Genomic DNA, 19,235 nt, shown 5'->3' with positions numbered 1-19,235 from the left:
ACTTCTGGAGGCTGGTAAAGAGTTTAGAAAAGCTTTAGTGGAGATACGTGTGAAGGGTAGGAGTCTAATTCATCTACAGCCAGCACCTGGTCTTGCAAGGTTTACTATCGTCTTATTGTAGCAGTGTTGCTGCTGTCTAGCATAAACTAACCATGTTTACTAAATGCAACTTTGGCCTTTTATTTAGTTGGGTAGTCGCCTTTTTTTCTGTGAGACAGACTGTGAAAGTTTATGTTGCAAGCACTGAGCAGTATGCATACAAACAAATGAGTCCTGGGCTGTGAGAGCAGCTCTGCAGTTTCTGTTCCTGTTTTACATGAAACCACGGGGAGCCTCGCACGCTGTTGCACCCAGGCTGGGATGGGCAGGTGGGTGCCTCCCAAGGGACACCAGCCGTGAGCCCAGCACTGGGGCTCCTTCCGGAGAAGTTTTTCTTCTAGTGTGAGTGGTGCCCATGTCCATACGGCAGCAGTCACAGAGTTGTATGGTATAATAAAGTATGGTTTCTTTTTTAGTTTGGGTTTTATTTGTCACCCACTGTTCATTTCCTTCCAAATAAATGATGATCCCAGTGATAGTAAGGATGATTTCTGTCAAGCTCATGGCTGAAAGACAGCTCTCCCCAAGAGAGAGGAAGGAACCTCACTCTGGCGAAGATGGTATGGAAATGATTACATCGTATTTGCCAGTCGCTTAAAAGTGGCCCAGCTCTGGAGCTTTTATGCAGCCATGGCATGAGCTTTGTGCTGAATATTGGATTTTAATAGCTGTCAAGCTGAGAGGCAGAGACTTGAGATAGAGCTGGCTTTGCAAAGGGGGTTGGTTTATGCAAGGTGAGACTGGGAGTAACTTCTGTGTAGATGTGTAAAAGGAAGGGAGGGCGCAAAAAGCTTGTTTGGGGACAGCTGAGTTGTCCATCGCCTCTGCCTGATGCTTTGGGTCTTACCTCAAGGAAAGGAGTGTGACCCGTTGTCTCCATAGTTTAGTATGTTCTAGTGCACTACCTTTTCATGGGCACCAGCTCTAGATCTTTGAAGCAGAGTAAATGCCAAACTTTTAATGTCTGTTTCACTCAATTTTCCTTGGATTTGCTTGTTCTTTATTCCTACTGTTTGTTGTCAGCAACACCCTCAGCAGAAGAGATTTCCTTTGGGGTAACTGCAGTGACTGATTCTCTAAGAAGTTGAAGCTGTTTGACCATGATTTCACAATAATTTGGTGTGGCACAAGTGGGATTAGGCTTTTGACTCTCCTTCCCTTCTCCTCACCACAGCTGTCTTAAATTTCAGCTCCTGCAAAGCATCAGTCAGCTTTTCACTGAGCTGCCTCCAGATGATTTCAGGTTCCCATGGCCCTAAAGATAGAGGCTGTTGCTGGAAAGAAGTAACCCAGACAGTGCAGGCTGTGCATGCCAACAGTGAAAGAGGTTGTGTCTTTGTATACAGTTAAATAAATAAAAAGTCATGGCAGTCTGCATCTAAACAGCACTAGGGGAAGCTGCTGCTTGGGAGGCTTGAGGGTGGCCACTGGACATAAGTCCTGGTAGAGTTCAAGGTTGGTGTAAGTTTGACTTGTCACTGGTGTGACCCACAGGGAGGAGGGGCAGCCCACATCTTTCTCCTGTCAGCCAGTGTGATGTGCTCATGCACTTTTGGAAAGCCTGGCTTTCTACTCACTGGATTTTGTTACAGCTTCATGTTTTCATCCTTCTCGTTCCTTTTTTGCCTCCCTTCCCTCCCCACAGTTCAACATCACCCAGTAGCTGTTGCCCAGCATCAGCAGGGCAGCAAAGGGGACTAGCCCCGTGTGAGCCAGGTGCTGGGGCCACAGATTGGATTGGCTCCTAGGGATGTTGCCACTGTGATTTGTTTCCCTCTCCCTGAGGAGGCTCCGCACATCACCTCTGCAATGTGCTCAACCTCCACCAACCCAAGGCTTAGGGTGAGTCCAGACGAGAGGAGAGCGTCAGGGCTGTCTGTGCCTGTGTCAGCAGGCAAAGCTGAGGACACGCTGCAGAGAATCCCATTTCTTTTGGACCCTTTATTTCCTAAGCACTAAATGAAATTTCAGATTTTAGATACGTCTAGACATATACAGTGCACGATAAAGTTGATAATACATTAATCATTTTTAACAACAGGTAATATGCATAATTTATGGTGTTACAGTGCTATCTTTTTTGATATTTATGATGGATAATGCTCAGTTTTTGCCCTCATATTACTGCTTTAAATTATACCACAAGAAAATTAATGAGAAAGTAGATTTATGGGTTTCATTTGTTTGTCAATTCGGAAATTAATTGGGTGTTAATTTTAGCCGTCCCTCATCAGACCAGGTCTTTAGTATGTGTGCATTACTTTGCATTCATTGAAGCCTACCTCCCATTTACTGTGGGTCACTAGCTTTGCATACATTAAAATAGCCCTCAGGCTCATTCTCTTGATTACTTTTTGAACTGCCATGCATTAGAAAATTTACGCCTTTCTGTTATAATTATGAAAATTCACTATTAGAAGATGGTGCTTGCATAACAGCAAATATACAGTCTTGCTCAGTGATGTAAGATCATATAGCAAATCCCAATACATTTTTGTTCTAATCCTAGAAAATAACACTCTCGACAATCTTTGTTGTGTGAGTTTCATCCTTTGAAATTTCAAGGATCCATTTTAATGCATTGAATTACCTCTTTAAGCAGAGGAAATATCAAAGGATTTCACCTCGTCGCTGTCTCTTTGTTTCCTCTTTCCACGCATCCTGTACGTGTTCCTCCCTTGCCTTGCTCCAGGTTTGCCTCTCCTCCTCCAAACACCGCTGTCAGACGTGACTCAGCATCGCTTTTCAGGACAGCGGAGCCTGACTCGCTCTATTCCTTACTATTTTAGTTGATTCTTAAAGATCATCCTTAATTGCTCTTTGAATCCCCTTCTCCTTTCTCATACTCCTGCACAATTCAGCAACCACCAGTAGTGTGGGGGCGAGCGGCCTTCAAAGGGGTAAGCATGAAGTTGTATCCAAAAAGCACCCTAATGTACTGACAGTTGATCTATAGTTAGTTAGTACATAATTATACCTAAAATACACCCTGTCAGCAGGATAAATGACGGCTACTGAAAACTCTAAAAGCATGACGGGTATTCACCCATCTGCAGTGACGAGAGCGGAGGGGTTTGTAAGTTGAGAAAGGCTGATGAGTTCAGCATGATCTGATTTAGTTAAATCATGCCATATGTTGGGATGGCTCTTTCTAATAGTCATGCTAACCACAAACACAGGCGGAGAGAAGTCATCTGGTCCACCTGGCTAGTTTGGACTCCCCTCCCCAGCATTATTTCTGTACTTGGCGTGGTGGCAGCCCTCGAGCTGCTCATGTGAAGCTGGCTGATTCACAGTTAATTGTGACATGGTGTAATTTAGTAAATGAGCAGCTGAACATCTGTACGCCTTCCCCCATGGTAGATCAAAGCCTTACCTTACACAAGGCTTTTAATTTCGACTAGTGAATTCTTTTCTTTTACTAAACTCACGGATGCAGAATGGTGCTGCTCGCAGCCTCGCCGACCTAGGGACATCTAGGGTGTCAGCTGGAGGAGATGGGTGTTTCGGCATCAGCTGGGGACTGGCAAAGCATGTTCCCTGAAAAATTCAGAAGTGGTGGTGGGATGTGGATCCCAAGGTGCTTTACCTCGCAGGGAACTTGCTCCAAAGATACTCGGACTAAAAAGCACCACCTGTGAGTGGGGCAGTGGTCTCCTGGGAAAGCCATCGTGGTCCTCGTTGCTGATAACGGGTAGCACTGGGAGTGCCAGGCTGCTTCTGCAGTGCTTTTGTACCTGCGCTGGGGTAAGAAGCGGCTTTGGTCTTGCATTGTGTATTGCCTTGCTGGTCACGCTTTGGAGTGCATTCACTTTTCAGGAGGTAAAATCCTGCCTTTGCAGCTTTGTGTTTTCATGAAATGCTTTCAAAGAGTGTTTAGTATTTTTTACAATTATAGAGAGAAGTGCTCCAGAGTTAGTCCTGAGCTTGCTTTGGGGAACTGTTTGCAACAAATAGGCAAAATGTTTACTTACCACCCATGTGTGTATGGGTAGTGTGCCTGCTGGAGATTTTAGGACTAGATCTTGTAATTTGATCACTTAAAACTGATTTTACCATTAACCCTTCTGTCTATAAAAGTAGAAATATATTTTATGAATCCGTGTTGTGTTTAATTTACATGTCCTTTCATGGCTGGGCCAGTTCTTTAAGGGCATTTATTCTGCTTCATATAAATAATTGATCAGCCAAGTTAATTTACTTCTGCCTGACTTGGTCAACCTTAATTAACTGCTCCGGAATAAAGACGGAACTTTTTGTTAGCTTAAAATCTTTCACAAATGTGACAAAGAAGGGATGTATTATGACAACATTTTTGCTCTAGCACTGATCCCAGGGGACAGAAATTTTGAATCATCTTTATGTGCGTATTATGTATTTGTAAACACTTTTAAATAGTTATAGCCAAAGTAAAATTATCAGCTTTGAAGGTAACTTCGAAACATGCAGGGTACATTCTGAATGTGTAGCCCAGGCTGAATCTGGATGCATATTAAAACAAAGATTTTTAAGACTTAGGAGACCCCAGGGATAGTCTTTTAAAGATGATGAGATTCTTAAAGGCGTAGATTGGTGCTTATTAAAGAGTCTTAAAAATATCTTGCCCCATACCGCGGTGTATGGCGAGGTATCAGTCCCTCAGTCTTTCAGGCTTGCTGCGGGTCCTTCTTCTGACGGGTGCTTCAGTCAGTAAATCCTCCCTCGTGCTGACATTAAACAATGCTGCTTGGTCTTTAGAAGCCATACTAGTAGAGGAATTGCAGAAATCGCACACTTCAGTGCCCACCTCCTGCCTACTAATCTCCATGCTTAACCTTGCTCATCTAAATAGAGTCCAGCGGAGCTGAGAGACGTGGATCTGCAGTATCAGGTGTTTGTGATCTTACAGACTTTTTTCTGTCTTTTGTTTGTTTGTTTTTATTGGATTAGAACAGAATATTTTATAAAATCAGGATTTCTTCAGGTTCTGGCTTTTTGGTTCAAAACACTGACACTGGAGTCCTCAGAAAGATCATTTTGATTCGGCCAATGTTCACATCCAGCCTATGTTTTTTTTTAATGTTGACCATGCCCTTAAGAAATTAGCTGACCTCTACTTCTGTCCAAGTCATCTGAAAGATGATCAGCTGTTGTCCTGTATTGGCAGAGTGTATTGCTTTGATTCTACACCACTGGAATTTCACCCATTACCTTTAATGTAACTTATCAACCATTGAGATGGGCCAAGCTGTGTGGCTTTGGCTTTGTATTTGGCTGTGCATCAAAGCTAGAAAAGATTTTGTGTGGGCTGAGACAGGAGTCTTGAGAAATTGATCATCATTGTGAGATGTTTAAACCAAGGTGACATTAAGTCGTATAAGAGCAGTTCTTTTGTTATGTGCTCCTTGATTTCAGGATAAAATCTTACAAGTTGTTGTTCATACTGCAGCTTAGCTTTAGTCCCTCCATATCAGAAAACCCACCTTGGGTCACCTTTAGTAATTGTAAGAGTCATTCTGTATCCCCTCTAATGTGAAATAACATAGAATTTTTACCAAAAAAATAGAAAGATACTTATACTGGTAAGAACCCATATATTTTAAGCTGTAAAAATACATTTTCCTGTTGCAGAATTGATGAGAGAATCATTCTGCTGTGTAAAATGCATGGGATGGACATGATATTCTGCCATTACATTTCTCAAGTCAGAACGTGGTCTCTTGCATGTCATGAAAGCTTGTGTAGAGTACTGTATTTCCTATAATAAATCATTTTACATAACAGCTTCTTCAGCATCATTCTGGTTATGTAGGGTTGTGTTCAGAACAGAAGTACAGTTTGTGGGACCAGACCTGAAGATTCATTTCAGTTCCCACAGAACCTAATCATGTTGCTTAAAGTCAACCTAGCTTTCCTTTTTTCTTTCACAGTTTTGAATGACAGACTTCACTAATAGGCTTCTGTAAGGCCTGCTCCTCTGTGCTGAGGAGAGACAATTATCTCAGCCATCCTCAGTGTACTATCACCTCAGCTCATTTAGGTGTGCTCAAAAAGACAAATAATAATCATTCTTGCAGAAAGCTCTCGCAAGTTGATTTTCATGACATGACGCTTAATGATCAAACCAAACTGTGATTATTTATGTCAACTCACATTTGACTGCAGTGAAGAAATAAACAGTTTTATCTTTTCTCCCTTGAAAATTATGTTTTCTATTGGAGGTGTTTTAGCAAAGTGGATTTGTTTTGTATTGGTGTTCAGTCCAAGTTAAATTGAAGTTGACTACCTGTGAATGGATGTTTTTTAAAGCAAAGTTTACTCAAATATATTCTCTTCTGCTTTTAAAATAATTTTTGAAAGTCCAAATGTCACAATTTTCTTTTTACTTTTTTGATGTCCTTTTTGCAAACTGCACTTCCAGCTCCATTTCTTTGATAGCTGCTTCCAGTTCTGCTGGATGCGATACATAAGGTGAGCGCAGCCCGTGGGAGGGCTAGAGCCAGCCCTGTGCAGCCAAGGAGATGGATTGTGGCTGGCTGGGGTACTCTGAAACGTAAAATGGAATGTGAATTTTGTCATGAAAAAGGTTCTCAAGAACTTAGTGATCTTTTTGTGATCAAATACTACAAATAATCTGTTTGTTTCTCAGTCCTATAGGTTCAAAAAATTGCATCAATTCCTACTGTTGTTTCTTTCCAGAAGCATTTTGCAATCCTAGAGACAATAAATCTTTTCTTGATCAGTTTGCTTGTGAATTATTTTCTGTGTGCTGGAGATACTTTGCTCAGAAGGGCAAGCTAACAAATCGTGACCAGGCAGTGATAGATCTGCTCCTCAGTGCTGCACATTCTTCTTGCTGCTGTCAGAGGCATCTTCGAGCTTTGGTCGGTACTTTTGCTGACCCTGCCTAGTAGTTTAGCCAGGTTCTTGTTTCTAGTCCATTTGTTGCGTCAGATATGTTGGAAAATGAAATGTACTACTTCACAGCTTGAGCACATTGGATGTAGCATCCGTTTTCACTGTGGTATCTGCTGGAGGCACCTTCCACCAGTTCTTAAGTTTATGTCCTTCCTCTGTTGGGTGTGGTCTGCGTGGCTATGGTGTGCCATCCGCTGTTTGACTGTTGTGATGCACAATCACAAAGACTGTTGAATCTGTGGGTAGGTTCAGCCTAACTCAATCTTACACGGCAGTTGTCCTTGTCTAGATCTTCTCCTGAGGTAAACTATGTGATTTTCTCCATTTTCTCCACTTGAGGTGTGACCCCAAATTTGAATGTAAGCAGAAAACAATTACATCAGTTATTTCTATTTTATTATCTCTGGTTAAAAGTGATGTATCCTTTTTATTACTGTAGCATATAAAAATTCTGAGGAATTTGTGAGTTATCTGGAGAATCACACTCCTTTCTCTTATTCTGAAGCAACCTGTGCCATGCAGTCACCCCCTGGTGTGTAACCCAGCCCTTGCTTGTTTGGTGTAAACACTTATTTGGACTTCATCATACTTGTGGTCTGAAAATGGAAATCACGCCATACTCAGTCTGGGTCAGAGGAGGATCATGTTAAATAGCATTTGCTAGTGGCGTTGAGAAAACAGTAGGTTACAAGCTTTTCAAGGGAGTTGACAGAAGCTTTATAGTGAGCCCCGAAGCTCTTTTGTCCCCTTGCATAATTTGAAGGTTTCATAAAACAGAATGAAATAAGTTTCCATAGACCAGCTGAACTTTATTTAAACACAGTCAGAACATCTGTCCTAGCACTGTTCATGTGTTCGGGTGGCCATCGGTGTAAACAGATCCTGTCGTGATTGGGGCAGGGTCTGGCTGAGGAGTGGTTCCCCCGCTTTGGATGTGAATCAGTGAGGAGGCTAATGCTGGAGCGTGGTGATGTCAAAGCCACCATGGTCAGTTATGACATTTTGATGATCAGCTGTATGGATCATCGTTATGAACGTCTGAAGCTCCAAATGAACGAGAGATCTGGTATTGGTGCATCAGGCTGGGGCATACGTCTTCATGCAGGGTCTGACACTGAACATCACCAAGGGGCAGCAGACAACCCAGGTAGCCAGGGCTGGAATGAAGAAATGCTGTCTCCAGCCAGTACTGCACCTTTGGCAGCTGGGGGCTCCAAACTGTGCATGTGTGGAGTTCCCAGGAAAAGGGGTTTGCCCTGCTATTTTTCCATTGCTTTCCCTTGCCCTTTCTTATTGATATTTTCCCTTATAAGTTGTAAAGGAAGGGATTTTTTTGCCTTCCTTTTGATTCAGGGTAGTTACTGAAATCAAACAGGTTCTTCCTTGAATATGAAGTCATAGAGTCATAGAATCACCAGGTTGGAAACGACCCATCGGATCATCAAGTCCAACCTTTCCTGTCAAACACTAAACCATGTCCCTCAGCACCTCGTCCACCCATCCCTTAAACACCTCCAGGGAAGGTGACTCAACCACCTCCCTGGGCAGCCTGTTCCAGTGCCCAATGACCCTTTTCAAGAAAATTTTTTTCCTAATGTTCAGCCTGAACCTCCCCTGGTGGAGCTTGAGGCCGTTCCCTCTCGTCCTGTCCCTTGTCACTTGGGAGAAGAGGCCAGCACCCTCCTCTCCACAACTTCCTTTTAGGTGTTTTCCTTTCAGGGTGAACTACCCTGCACAGAGGTGTTTGTCTCGTTTGTGCATGTAGTGAGTTAGTGTGGAGTAGGCAGTGTGCTTGGAGCATGCAGCTGGCTTACCATACCTTGTCTGCCCCTGGGTGAGAGGAGGAGCACAAAGGGAGAGGGGAATGGGCTGGCAGACGCAGGGAGGTTAACAACATCTAAATCCTGGAACTTGGAGCCTGGCAGGTGGAAATAGCTAATAAAATAATACCTATAAAATAATTCATCATAGTGACCCAGCAATACAATTGATGGGTGCAGTGTTGTAAAGCATCCAGGGCCAGACATCCATTGAGAGTTGAGAGGGCTGACTGAATAGTTTTGCCTAGTAAGATGATGCATAGCCAAATAACACATAGTAGGCTTCTGCTATAATGCACTAGTGCATCCAGAGCTAGACCAAATCCATAGCCAAGAAATTTGCCAAAAGGTCTAATTCTGTGAGCAGTCAAAGCTGTTTGCCCCGAAGAAAAACTGATGGTGACCAGCACATCCCAGTCTCAGCCTAAATTGCTAATAAAAGGTGCTAATTCAGCAGTATCACAATGTGAATGGAAACCAAAATAGCTCTATTTCACCTACCCGTCCCTATGTACAGTACATCGAGTTTTTGATACTGTCCATCATATGTTGCAAAGAATGACTCATCCATTTCAGAGGAAAGCATCCAGATGTAACTAGAGAAATTTAATTATGGATTCTGTGTGTTGGTTCAAAAATATTTTTTTTTTCTCTAAGGGAAAAAAGATGTTGAGCAAATAATACTATATTTAGAACAGAACTAACTTACTAAAATTATAGCTGTACCAACAGATAAATAAACATAAACTAGTAGCATGAACCATTAATGAAAGATAAATTGTATGAAGGGAAATGACAAATGTTTATAGTTTTGGCAGGATTTAAAACAGGGCATGTCTCCTTATATACAGCAACTGTTTTAACAGCTGCTTTTTTTTTCCCCCCTCCCCTAAATTATTTCAGGTTTTTGAGTCATGATGCAAGAATCTGGGACTGAGACAAAAAGTAACGGTTCAGCCATTCAGAATGGAGCGAGCGGTGGCAACCATTTACTAGAGTGCAGCCTGCGGGAAGTGAGATCAAACGGCGAGACACCTTCAGTTGAAATTGGGACTGCAGATTTAGCACATCTTCAGCAACAGCAGGTACTGTAAGACATTTTACAAGTCTCCTACTTACAGAAAAAGCATGAAGCATTTAACTCCCCCCGCAACCCTTGATATTTGCCAGTCAGAGGATGCTTTTAGGACTTGCCTATGATATTCTCTGCTTTTTGGGGGTTTTTTTGGTTCGTTGGGCATTGCGGTCATTAATGTGAAGGAAAATGTTGGACTTTTCTTCCAGAGCTCTTTTTTAATCCTTCCCTGGAAACACCCAAAGATCAGGGCTTGCTTCTGTTGCCTGAATGTGTTGAGTCTGGTAGAAGTGATGGGGTGAACTTCTGTATACAAATAACTGGTTTCCAAAATATGCCACTGGGTGGAAAATACACTAGCATTAAGTCTTGGGATTGTAACAAATTTTAATACAACCTAGCAGCCTCTGTTGACAGATGTTTCCTGTTAGTGAGAAAGGCTGCAGAGGTATCTGCTGAGGCAAAACATCACAATAAATAAATAAACACATCCCGTGACAGTACTCTTCAATTTAGAAGAATTGGAACCAAAATGTGCATTTTGCCTTTGTGTTTTAGTTAGTGTATTTTCCAGGAAGTGACCAAGTTCACCAGTGTAAATTATCTGTGTAATACATTTTGTCTTTTTCTTTTCCCTGATAAAATTTTGAAACCCTCTGAGGAAATTTTACACTGAAGTGCTGGGCATGTATCATGAACATGTTTGGGAACAAAAGCTGCACCAGGGCCGTGGTGAATACACTTATGCCTTACCTTCACTTTCTCTAATGCAATAATCATTCTTAAAACCTTTTAAGTAAGCGATTGGCAGCTGGTTAAGACTCCCCTAAGTGAGCAGTGATCTTTTTAGCAGGTTGTTGCGGAGAAGAAAAAACCTGCAGTCAAAAATAAAGCAAGTCAAAGCTTATGGAGGAGCAGGGGACCCCATTTGCCGTCCTAAGACAGAAAGCTGCCATAATTAAACAAGTCAGAAAAATGGTTGATACTAATTGCATAGACTTTGGTTGTTTCAGTCATTTCCATCCTACAGGTTTTTGCTTGAAGTGAGAATACCATCAGTGAGAAAATCACAGCCATGCTGAATTCATTACTGCAGTAGTCACACAAAACCACGGATAAAATTTCAATAACTGCAGGCCACAGTTGAGTAAACAGTTGCACTGAAACTTAATTCCTGTTGACTTTTCCCTCATTCTTCGCCAGGGGCACATTCTGATTCGTAGTGCAAAGACAACAGGGGTTACAGCTTTGATTAATATAGGACAGTAGAAGAGGAGTGGAACAGTAAAATATGTTCAACACAAAGTCTTGTCTTAAAAAGGCTTCGTATCAAAATGAGTTAATTATGCTGCATTTTCCATAGGAGGTCTATGGAATTTTCCAGTGCTGTTTTGTGCAGAGAGGAATGGAGGGGGGTCATGCAAACATGTGCATGCCGTAGACCAGAATATCTGAGACCTCTGCTCCTACCACGCGTTACTAACCTTCACTGCTGGTGCCTTGTGCTAGGGCTTCTCTGTAGCCATCATGGGGCTCTTGCTGCCTTAGATAACATCGTAATCTTCCGTGCAATGGGATTGCATTGTTCAACAGCCACCCATTCGGTCAATTAAGGAGCGGCACCAATTCATTCCTATGTGGGTCCTTCAAGACATCCCCAAAGGGTACTCGGCACAGCTGAGTGCTGCCAGCCCCCCGGGAGCAGGGCACAGGGCTGGGGTCAGGACTGCCAGGCATGGGATTGCTTTCAAACAGTTCAGATTCTAACTTATAGTTTATTTATCCTCTGCCAGTACAATAAACATCATCGGGGAGCTTGCTTTTCTCCAAGTTCTTAAAAAGACCTTTATGTTCTGTGTTTGAATTCTGTTGTTAATTGGTTTTGATGACAAACTTCTCCATGGAGTTTATCTTTTAAAAAGCAAGTTGATTGCAAAGTTTAAAACCGTTTTTTTTTTTTAAAAAAAAGACCCGATAACAGCGAAAGGGTAATCAGAGCTAGCATAAAAATATCAATCTTTGTGTTTGGAAAATATTTTTAAATGCTGAAAAGAAGAAAAACCCGTTGTTTTCTGACAGCTAATGCAAGCATTTACAGATACACATACAACATGGAGCATAATGTTTAGATGTTTCTCCGTATACAACATATGCTCTCAGGTCACTTAACAGAATGCGTTCTACAAAATGCTTCTTCAATACAAATGAATGAGTTCTGAATTAAACAGCTATTTCTTTAGAGCATTTCATTCAAATCTTTTCTTTTTGCCACCTGGCACTTGTTTAGTCTGAAGAAAAAAAAAGCAGCAGCGGGTAGTTTGAGCTTTGCTGTTGTTATTTCTTGTGTATTCCTGTGATAAGCATGGCTGAGCGGTGAAACCTGGACCTAAAATGGCTTGGGTAAGGCATCAGTGGTGAATTTTGATTCACTTTTTTTTTTTTTTGTGAAATTTATGAGGACTAATAGCTTTGTTACTATGAGAAGGCAGAACAGAAATGCTTCAGATTTTTTAGGAAGTTTTAATGGGTTTACAAACTCATAAATATTTTATCATGGAAAAATATGGAGCACCACAGATGTTCGTATGTTTGAAGGAACAGTGTGCAGTGTGAGCGCTCTTATAGTAAGTGCAGGGAGGACTTGTAGGACAAGTTTTATGCTTTTCATGTCATTTTAGGGTAATTCTGTCATGCAAGAAATCAGAGAGTGATGCTAAATTAATTTAGCATTAGCGGTCGTGTAAAATGTACTGTTAAGCTGGGAGTAGCAAATGCGGGGACCAGTTCTGCTCTATATAATAAAACAAAATAGCTTCCATTGATGTTTATATTTGAAACCATGAAGTACTATACTTTTCAAAGCTAAAGAAATGCAAGTGACTTTTAAGGGAAAGCACATCTATAGGAGAGTGGGATAAAAGTGGAGATAGATGTAGGAGAAACCCTCCCCAGAATTAGACTGAAAGGGAAAGAAAACCCTTTCCTGCAGTATTTTGGCATGTGCTGAGGGTGAGGAAGGTTGCCTTCCTGCTGCTGCTGGCTCTGTAGGTGCTGGTGGTTGGCACCTCCCAGGAATGTCAGTCAGGATGAGGTGGATTTGGGCAGGGTAATGGTGACCTGCCTATAAAATCTGGAGTAGAAGTACAAATTGCCTGGGTCATTGGACTTCCTGAAGAGATCGTAAGGGGGTATCTGGCATGGAGTGAGGCAATGAGGCTTAGGAGCTTGTTGTCAAGGTGCCCATAGAGGCAGAACCAAGGGATGGGACAGGAAACTTGGGAATAGGATTGGCAGGGTCTGGCAAAATCTGTTGGCACTGAGGTGTCCTGGAAGGCAGCTGGGGGCTAAAAAACAGGTGTCAGAGTTACCCACAAGCTGAAAGTCAGGCTGGGCAAGGGAAATTCATAGAATTGTGGAATGATGTGGATTGGAAGGGACATTAAAGATAATCCAGTTCCAACCCCCCTGCCATGGGCAGGAACTCCACTGGATTGGGTTGCTCAAGGCCCCATCCAGCCTGGCCTTGAACTCTACCAGGGATGGGGCATCCACAACTTCTCTGGGCAACAACAACTTTTCAGACAGAAGGTATGTAATGATGGAGTGAGTCTTGCCTGCCAAGGAGTTAGAAATAAAGACTCATGGGGACAAACTGCCCTTTAATGTACATGATCACAGCTTCAGTGGTTTCTGACATCTGCTTAAACAGAAGGTTTGATGCTTCAGTCCTAGCCTGTTGTGTTTTTTCTTTCTTTAGCTTATAAAATAAATATTATTTATTGTGTTTTATTTTTGTCCTCGGGACCATTCATTAAAGTGTTCTTTATGTTATTAGCAAAGAAACAGGAAAATGAATTGAACAAAGGGAATGAATACAAAGTTGAATTGCGATATGTAGCAGCAAGACACCAAATGCTGTGTTGAGTGGTGGCAGAAATACAAACCTCTACACATCAATAGCAAGATCCACTTTGATACCGTAACTTCAAGTACTGCCCCACGAGTATAAAACTCAGTATCTTTTGTCTAATCCAGAATGCTTTTGAACTTTTAGGAGGTATGACTTTAATAGTAATTTGTTGACAGATTAGTTGCAGAGATTGCAAAGAGTTTATTTTGCAGAACTGGCAGGCTCGTATCAGTGTTCTCTTAAGGAAAAAAACACACATTGCTGTTTTGCAATTGCTTGCATTTATTGACAACCTGCGCTGAGCAGGCAGAATCAGAATGTTTGTATAATGTAAAACTATAGCTTGTCTGTTGGAGTATAGTGTACTTTTAGGTAGTGCATAGATTGCTTGATAATAAAGGTTACAAGGTGACTGTGTTTGTGACAAACTGGAATAGTGATGTAAATGCAAATGGAGGAAGTTTATATAAAGAATTGTAGGGAAGTTTCTTTTCTTCACTTTGTCTCTGAGCTGAGCTATGCTCTAATTATGAGGTGTCACTTCAAGCAATCTGTAGAGTTTAAGTAAATACTGGTTTTGCCGTGTGTCCACCAAGTAAGGAAAGAAGGGATTTTCTTCCTTGAAAAAAAAAAATTGATGGTTTTAAATATATGTAATTGCATCTGGGTTCGTACTTTTTACACTTTAATCCCACTGAATGTATACAGATGAAAAATAAAATTTTGTTCACTTGTAGGACATAAGAAGAATGTTTGATAGTTATAAGAAACGTAGTGCCTGTGCTCAAGTAAATGATTTCTTTGCAGCTGCTCTCACTGACTGCAGTTGGGGTGGTTGTGGTATTGATGTGAGGATGCCACAATTGGGCCCTTTGACAGGTTTTTTGAGAAATGTGGAGATGTGGAGCATTAGACTGAGGGAAGTGAGCTTCAGAGGGCATATGTGGTTTCTTCAGATTTTGTTCATGTGCAAAGATGAGGAAAATATACAAGAAATGGAGGGTTTGGTGTTTTGTTGAGAGGCTTCTGTAATCAGCTAGATAAAAAAAAGATTAGGCTAGAAAGTAATCTGAATGTATCATGGTGTAAATTAAAATATTGTGCTTTTTAGAAAAAAAAAAAAGTTGGGTGAGTTTCATCTTATTTCTAAAACCCATGGGGAGAGGCTACAAACTGCATTAGGAGTTTTATGGTCCCACTAATCACGATGTGGACTTATCTCTGTAGAACAAAACTGCTAAACCAGATCCAAGATAAAGTCTTTGTTTCATGTTGACATAACTGGGTTAGACCAAATTTGTTTGTTAGACTTTGAGGGAGCGTCCATGTTGAGTCATTTTGTCCAAAGAGACATAAAGCCTAATTATTAAACTGCTGTTGCTGTTGAAAGGGCCATTTGAAAATGTAGATTATACTCCATGTAAGCTGTTGGATTGTGTCTAGTTTTGTGTAGATGATGCTTACAACATGTTGACAAGATCCCTGCATTTGTAGGGCTTGTGCTATTTCATCACAGAAGGTGGTAAAAAAATGTTGTGCTCCCGGTAACTTTGTGTTTTTATCATTCAGACTTTTCCCCCAAGTTCTCCCATCTCCCAACATTGAACGGAAGGTGACATGATGTCTTTTTAGTCATTCAAATCTAATAACTTTTAATCTGAAGGTTAAGTAGTGAGATATAAACTAAGAGATGATAATATCAATTTTATGTTCACTGAAGGGCACAATATACCTCTTTCTAGTAGAGGGAAAATTGTGCGTAAAATGTCTTTTGCTTTTCAATGGAAAAGCTGTGGCTCTGAGAGCTTAGGAATAAAGCAGCACTGGAAAAATTAAATAAGTTTTAACATAGTCTGGCTACCTTGCCTGGATTTTAGAATCAATGATTTTTTTCCTTAATAATTCAAGTTTTAGATCTCTTGTCAATGAACCATGTTGAGAACATTCACGCAGCATTCTCTATCTTCACTATTACTAATGTCTTTGTTACAAGTACTTATTGACATCAACAAGCCTTAAATTTTCTTGAACTGTTGAAGGGTAAGGGGAAACTACCACTTTGTTGCACTTGCTGAGACTATTTTTTTTTTTTGCCTTGATTTTATTTTATTTTGCTTCTAAGGTCTTTGATAAATAACTACATAAATCTGAGTCCTAAAAGCACCTTGACATTGGCGCCTAGAGCTCTGCAGTTGTGAGTGCAGAGACAAGCATGTACATGCAGAAGCTGGGTCATTAGACATGTAATCACCTGGATTATGTGCACATCCAAATCCAGAAGCCCTCTTTAGGCTATGGATGTCTATTTCTGTATTTATTTTTTTTTACAATAGCTGCTTTTGCTTCTCCAGGTAAATTAATATCGTGCAGTAATCATTTAGGTTTATGTGGGCTCTTTGAAGAGGTGTAACTTCTGAAATATGTTTGCTGGTTTGTTTTTTAGCCTTGCATCTCATGTGAAAATTCAACAGTGGTTATTTTTGTAGGTGTGCACTCTCCCCTTATATTTACTTATGCTTACTCATAAGCAATAAAGTTATACATTCAGGAGTGCTGTTTAGGGAAACTCCGCAAAGGAATGCTTTAAAGCTGTTATCCAGTGTGTGTGTGTGTCTACGTGGCAAAAGAAGTTCAGTAGGCATCAGATGTAAATTAAAAATCTATTTAAAATGATTTATGTTATTCAAATTATTAGAGACTATTCCTCTTCCATTGATATTCATATTTTACAGGTTATCTAGTAAGTGGTGCAACCAAACCTGTGATATAGCAAACTGGTAGTATGCTTATGAAGGTGTAAAGCAGTCTTTAATTCACATGGAACTGTTCCTTGTTGGGGCTTTTAATGTCGCAAGATGCTTATGCGTGTGCCTAAATTTAAGTGTGTGAGTGGTCTTATTCAGGTCACTAGTGCATCTCATGCCTGTAAAACTAGGAATGTGCTTAAGTACCTTGCTAAATTAAGGCTTAAGTAATTTCACACTAGTAAGAGGTTGCATGAATTGCTGATATTTTAGAAGTAATTTAACTTTATTTGGAAACACACTGCATGTCGGGAGATTGTTCGGCTGTGCCTCAGCAGCAGAGTCGCAGTGGTTTTCACTAGCGTAGCTGTTGATTTCAGTGGAGTTTTGTCTGACTTAAATATTTTTAAATGAGAGCAAAATTAAATGCCATGGTTTCCTGTGTTGGGTTCTTTCTCCCGCGGAGCTCCATTGGGTATCACAGCAAGTGAGAAGAATATCAGCAGTCCTGTTGTAATTTGTAACAGTAATGTTGTAAATAATGATTGGGGTTTCAAGTAAAATGCAAAAGTCTCATGAATACACGTCATGAGTTTATTTAACTCTGTAACACCCCATTAATTAAAAATATTAACAGAAGGCATTGTTAGGAGGCTTAGTGTAAACAGTGACATTACATAATGACAGTTTTGAAGGATAAGTGTTGCTCGTTTTGCTGCTGCATTCTGCATTTTGTTAGCCATGCTTCCTGTGTTTTCCAAACATATGGTATTTGCAACGTGGTTTAAATGGTGCAAATATATCTCTATAAAACTATATATTGTGTCTGTAAAGTCAGTGTCATGTCTTAGACATTTCTGAAGCCCGGGGCAAGTGCCAGCTTTATTACAAGTTGGGCTTTTCAATTTATTTTTAATCATATTTTTTCTTTTAAGGGTTTTTCTTCCCCTCCCCGCCCTTGCCTACTGAAAGTAGGGCTGGTGAAGTGAAGGCTGGGCAGAGTTAGGCTATTTAATCCATCTGACAATGTGATGCAACACTCATCAGTGCAGTTCTCTTCTCCTCCCCCAGCCCTCACAGAAGTTCTTGTTCCCAGGCAAACTGAGGAGAAGGCTGCAAGAAACGGATATAATTTCTGATGTTCTGTGTGCTCACCTAGTCCTGGTTCTCCTTTACTGACCGTAAGGCTTAGGGATGGCAATGGTCGTAGACAGAAACAGCACCAGGCATAGAGGCGCATAGAAGGCAGTTGCATGCTTGGGGATGGGTCATTTTTGCTGGATAAAGAACTGTGCTTTTGACTTGGGGTGGCGTCTTCTTATCTAAGTAAATAAAATAAGCAAGTTTTTGGAAGGATTTTGTTCTTTTCTAGCAAGAGGCGTCATTATTAGGGGCACGACACAGATTTTTCAAATTTGGAGGTGCAGGATGAGGTCACAGCTTGCCTCTAGAATCTGAAGTAATCAGGATTTTATTTCAGATGAAACCTCTGGGGCTGATACACTACTTTTAGCTGGCATTACGCACTCACACTTTGCTGTTGCTTGCTTGGCCAAATATTTGTATATGGGTCCTTTTTTTTTTTTAAAAAAAAAGATTTGCCAAAGTTCAGGTGGATTTCAGGCTTTAACAAACTCTACCTGGAAATGCAATGTGGGAGAGGAGGGAGGAAATAAACTCGCCTGTTTCAATTAGCGTGATCACAAGCTTAAGGAATTTGGTTGCTGTTGATGTGCTCAAGTGAAGTTTTCCTAAAGTTCTCCTTGTTATTGATACCACTGATACCAGAAAGCCTCTGCCAGGAAAGAACTGCAACACTAGTGGCTTGTTGTAAGACCACTAGCTGTCTGACATTCATTCTTTTTCTCACTTTTCCAGTGATCTATGAGGTACGTGCTAAAATAAGGGGAGAGTCCCTAACTGTTCACAAGGGCTGTGTGGGCAGAGGATCTCCCCTAGTACCTTGTTGCATCCTTAACCAGCAGCAGCCCCACAACTTTGGGGATTTTGACAGCTCTCTTACATATGAAGCTGGGGAGCTTATGTTTTGAAACTGTCATTGTTTCTTACTTTTTGTTCCCTCATAACTGAGTGATTCATTGGAGGAGAATGGTCAGACAGGCATGGGGAAGGAGAAATGGAACTTGTTAGAAAGCAGTGGGGCCCAGCATCTTGCAGGAAAAAGAAAATAAAAAATAAAATGAGATGTCATTCTCCTTATGCATGGGAAAATATTTGTAGCACTCAAATCCTTCAGGTCCAGTCTTAGCAGTCTCCAGGAGACTTTTTCTGGCCTCTGCTTAAATAAGAATCGTGATGTAAAGATGAGCTCACCTAGGAAAAGCTTTGGTTTTGGGAGAGTGGGTGTACTTTATCTTCATGTTGTTGTATTGCATTGTGTACCTGCTGCTATACTATGTCAGTCCTCTTCTGCGAACTTGTAGGAAGGACAGACAGGTGTGTATGGAAAGCAACTGTTCTGGTTTTGTTGAAAAGTCTACAATGTTTTTGATGAAGAGGCTGATGGAGGCACTGCTCTGTCGGTCATTAATTTTATTCTCCATTATAGGTGAAGTGCAATGTTTTCATTTAGTATGTTATGTTCTGTTATGCAGTAAAAAATTCCCGCTGGGAATATGTCTTATATACAGAGCATGTTGGCATGGGTGAAGGAGTCTTGTCCGAGTGTG

General features: G+C 41.0%; 1 protein-coding gene across 5 annotated transcripts in view; it reads left to right on the top strand.

The window, feature by feature from the left end:
- Window positions 1–19,235, top strand: part of FOXP1 (forkhead box P1) — a 387,025-nt gene that overhangs the window by 211,053 nt on the left and 156,737 nt on the right. For all 5 annotated transcript variants that reach the window (XM_069866021.1, XM_069866026.1, XM_069866025.1 and 2 more), the window contains one exon: window positions 9,720–9,901. In XM_069866021.1, the coding sequence (XP_069722122.1) occupies window positions 9,731–9,901 (171 nt within the window). In that variant the 5' untranslated portion in view covers window positions 9,720–9,730. The remainder of the gene's footprint in view (window positions 1–9,719; window positions 9,902–19,235) is intronic.

The sequence above is a fragment of the Phaenicophaeus curvirostris genome, chromosome 11, assembly GCF_032191515.1.
Source record: "Phaenicophaeus curvirostris isolate KB17595 chromosome 11, BPBGC_Pcur_1.0, whole genome shotgun sequence".
Classification (NCBI taxonomy): domain Eukaryota; kingdom Metazoa; phylum Chordata; class Aves; order Cuculiformes; family Cuculidae; genus Phaenicophaeus; species Phaenicophaeus curvirostris.
The sequence above is the reverse complement of the archived record's forward strand: the minus strand, read 5'-3'. Positions and strand labels throughout refer to the sequence as shown.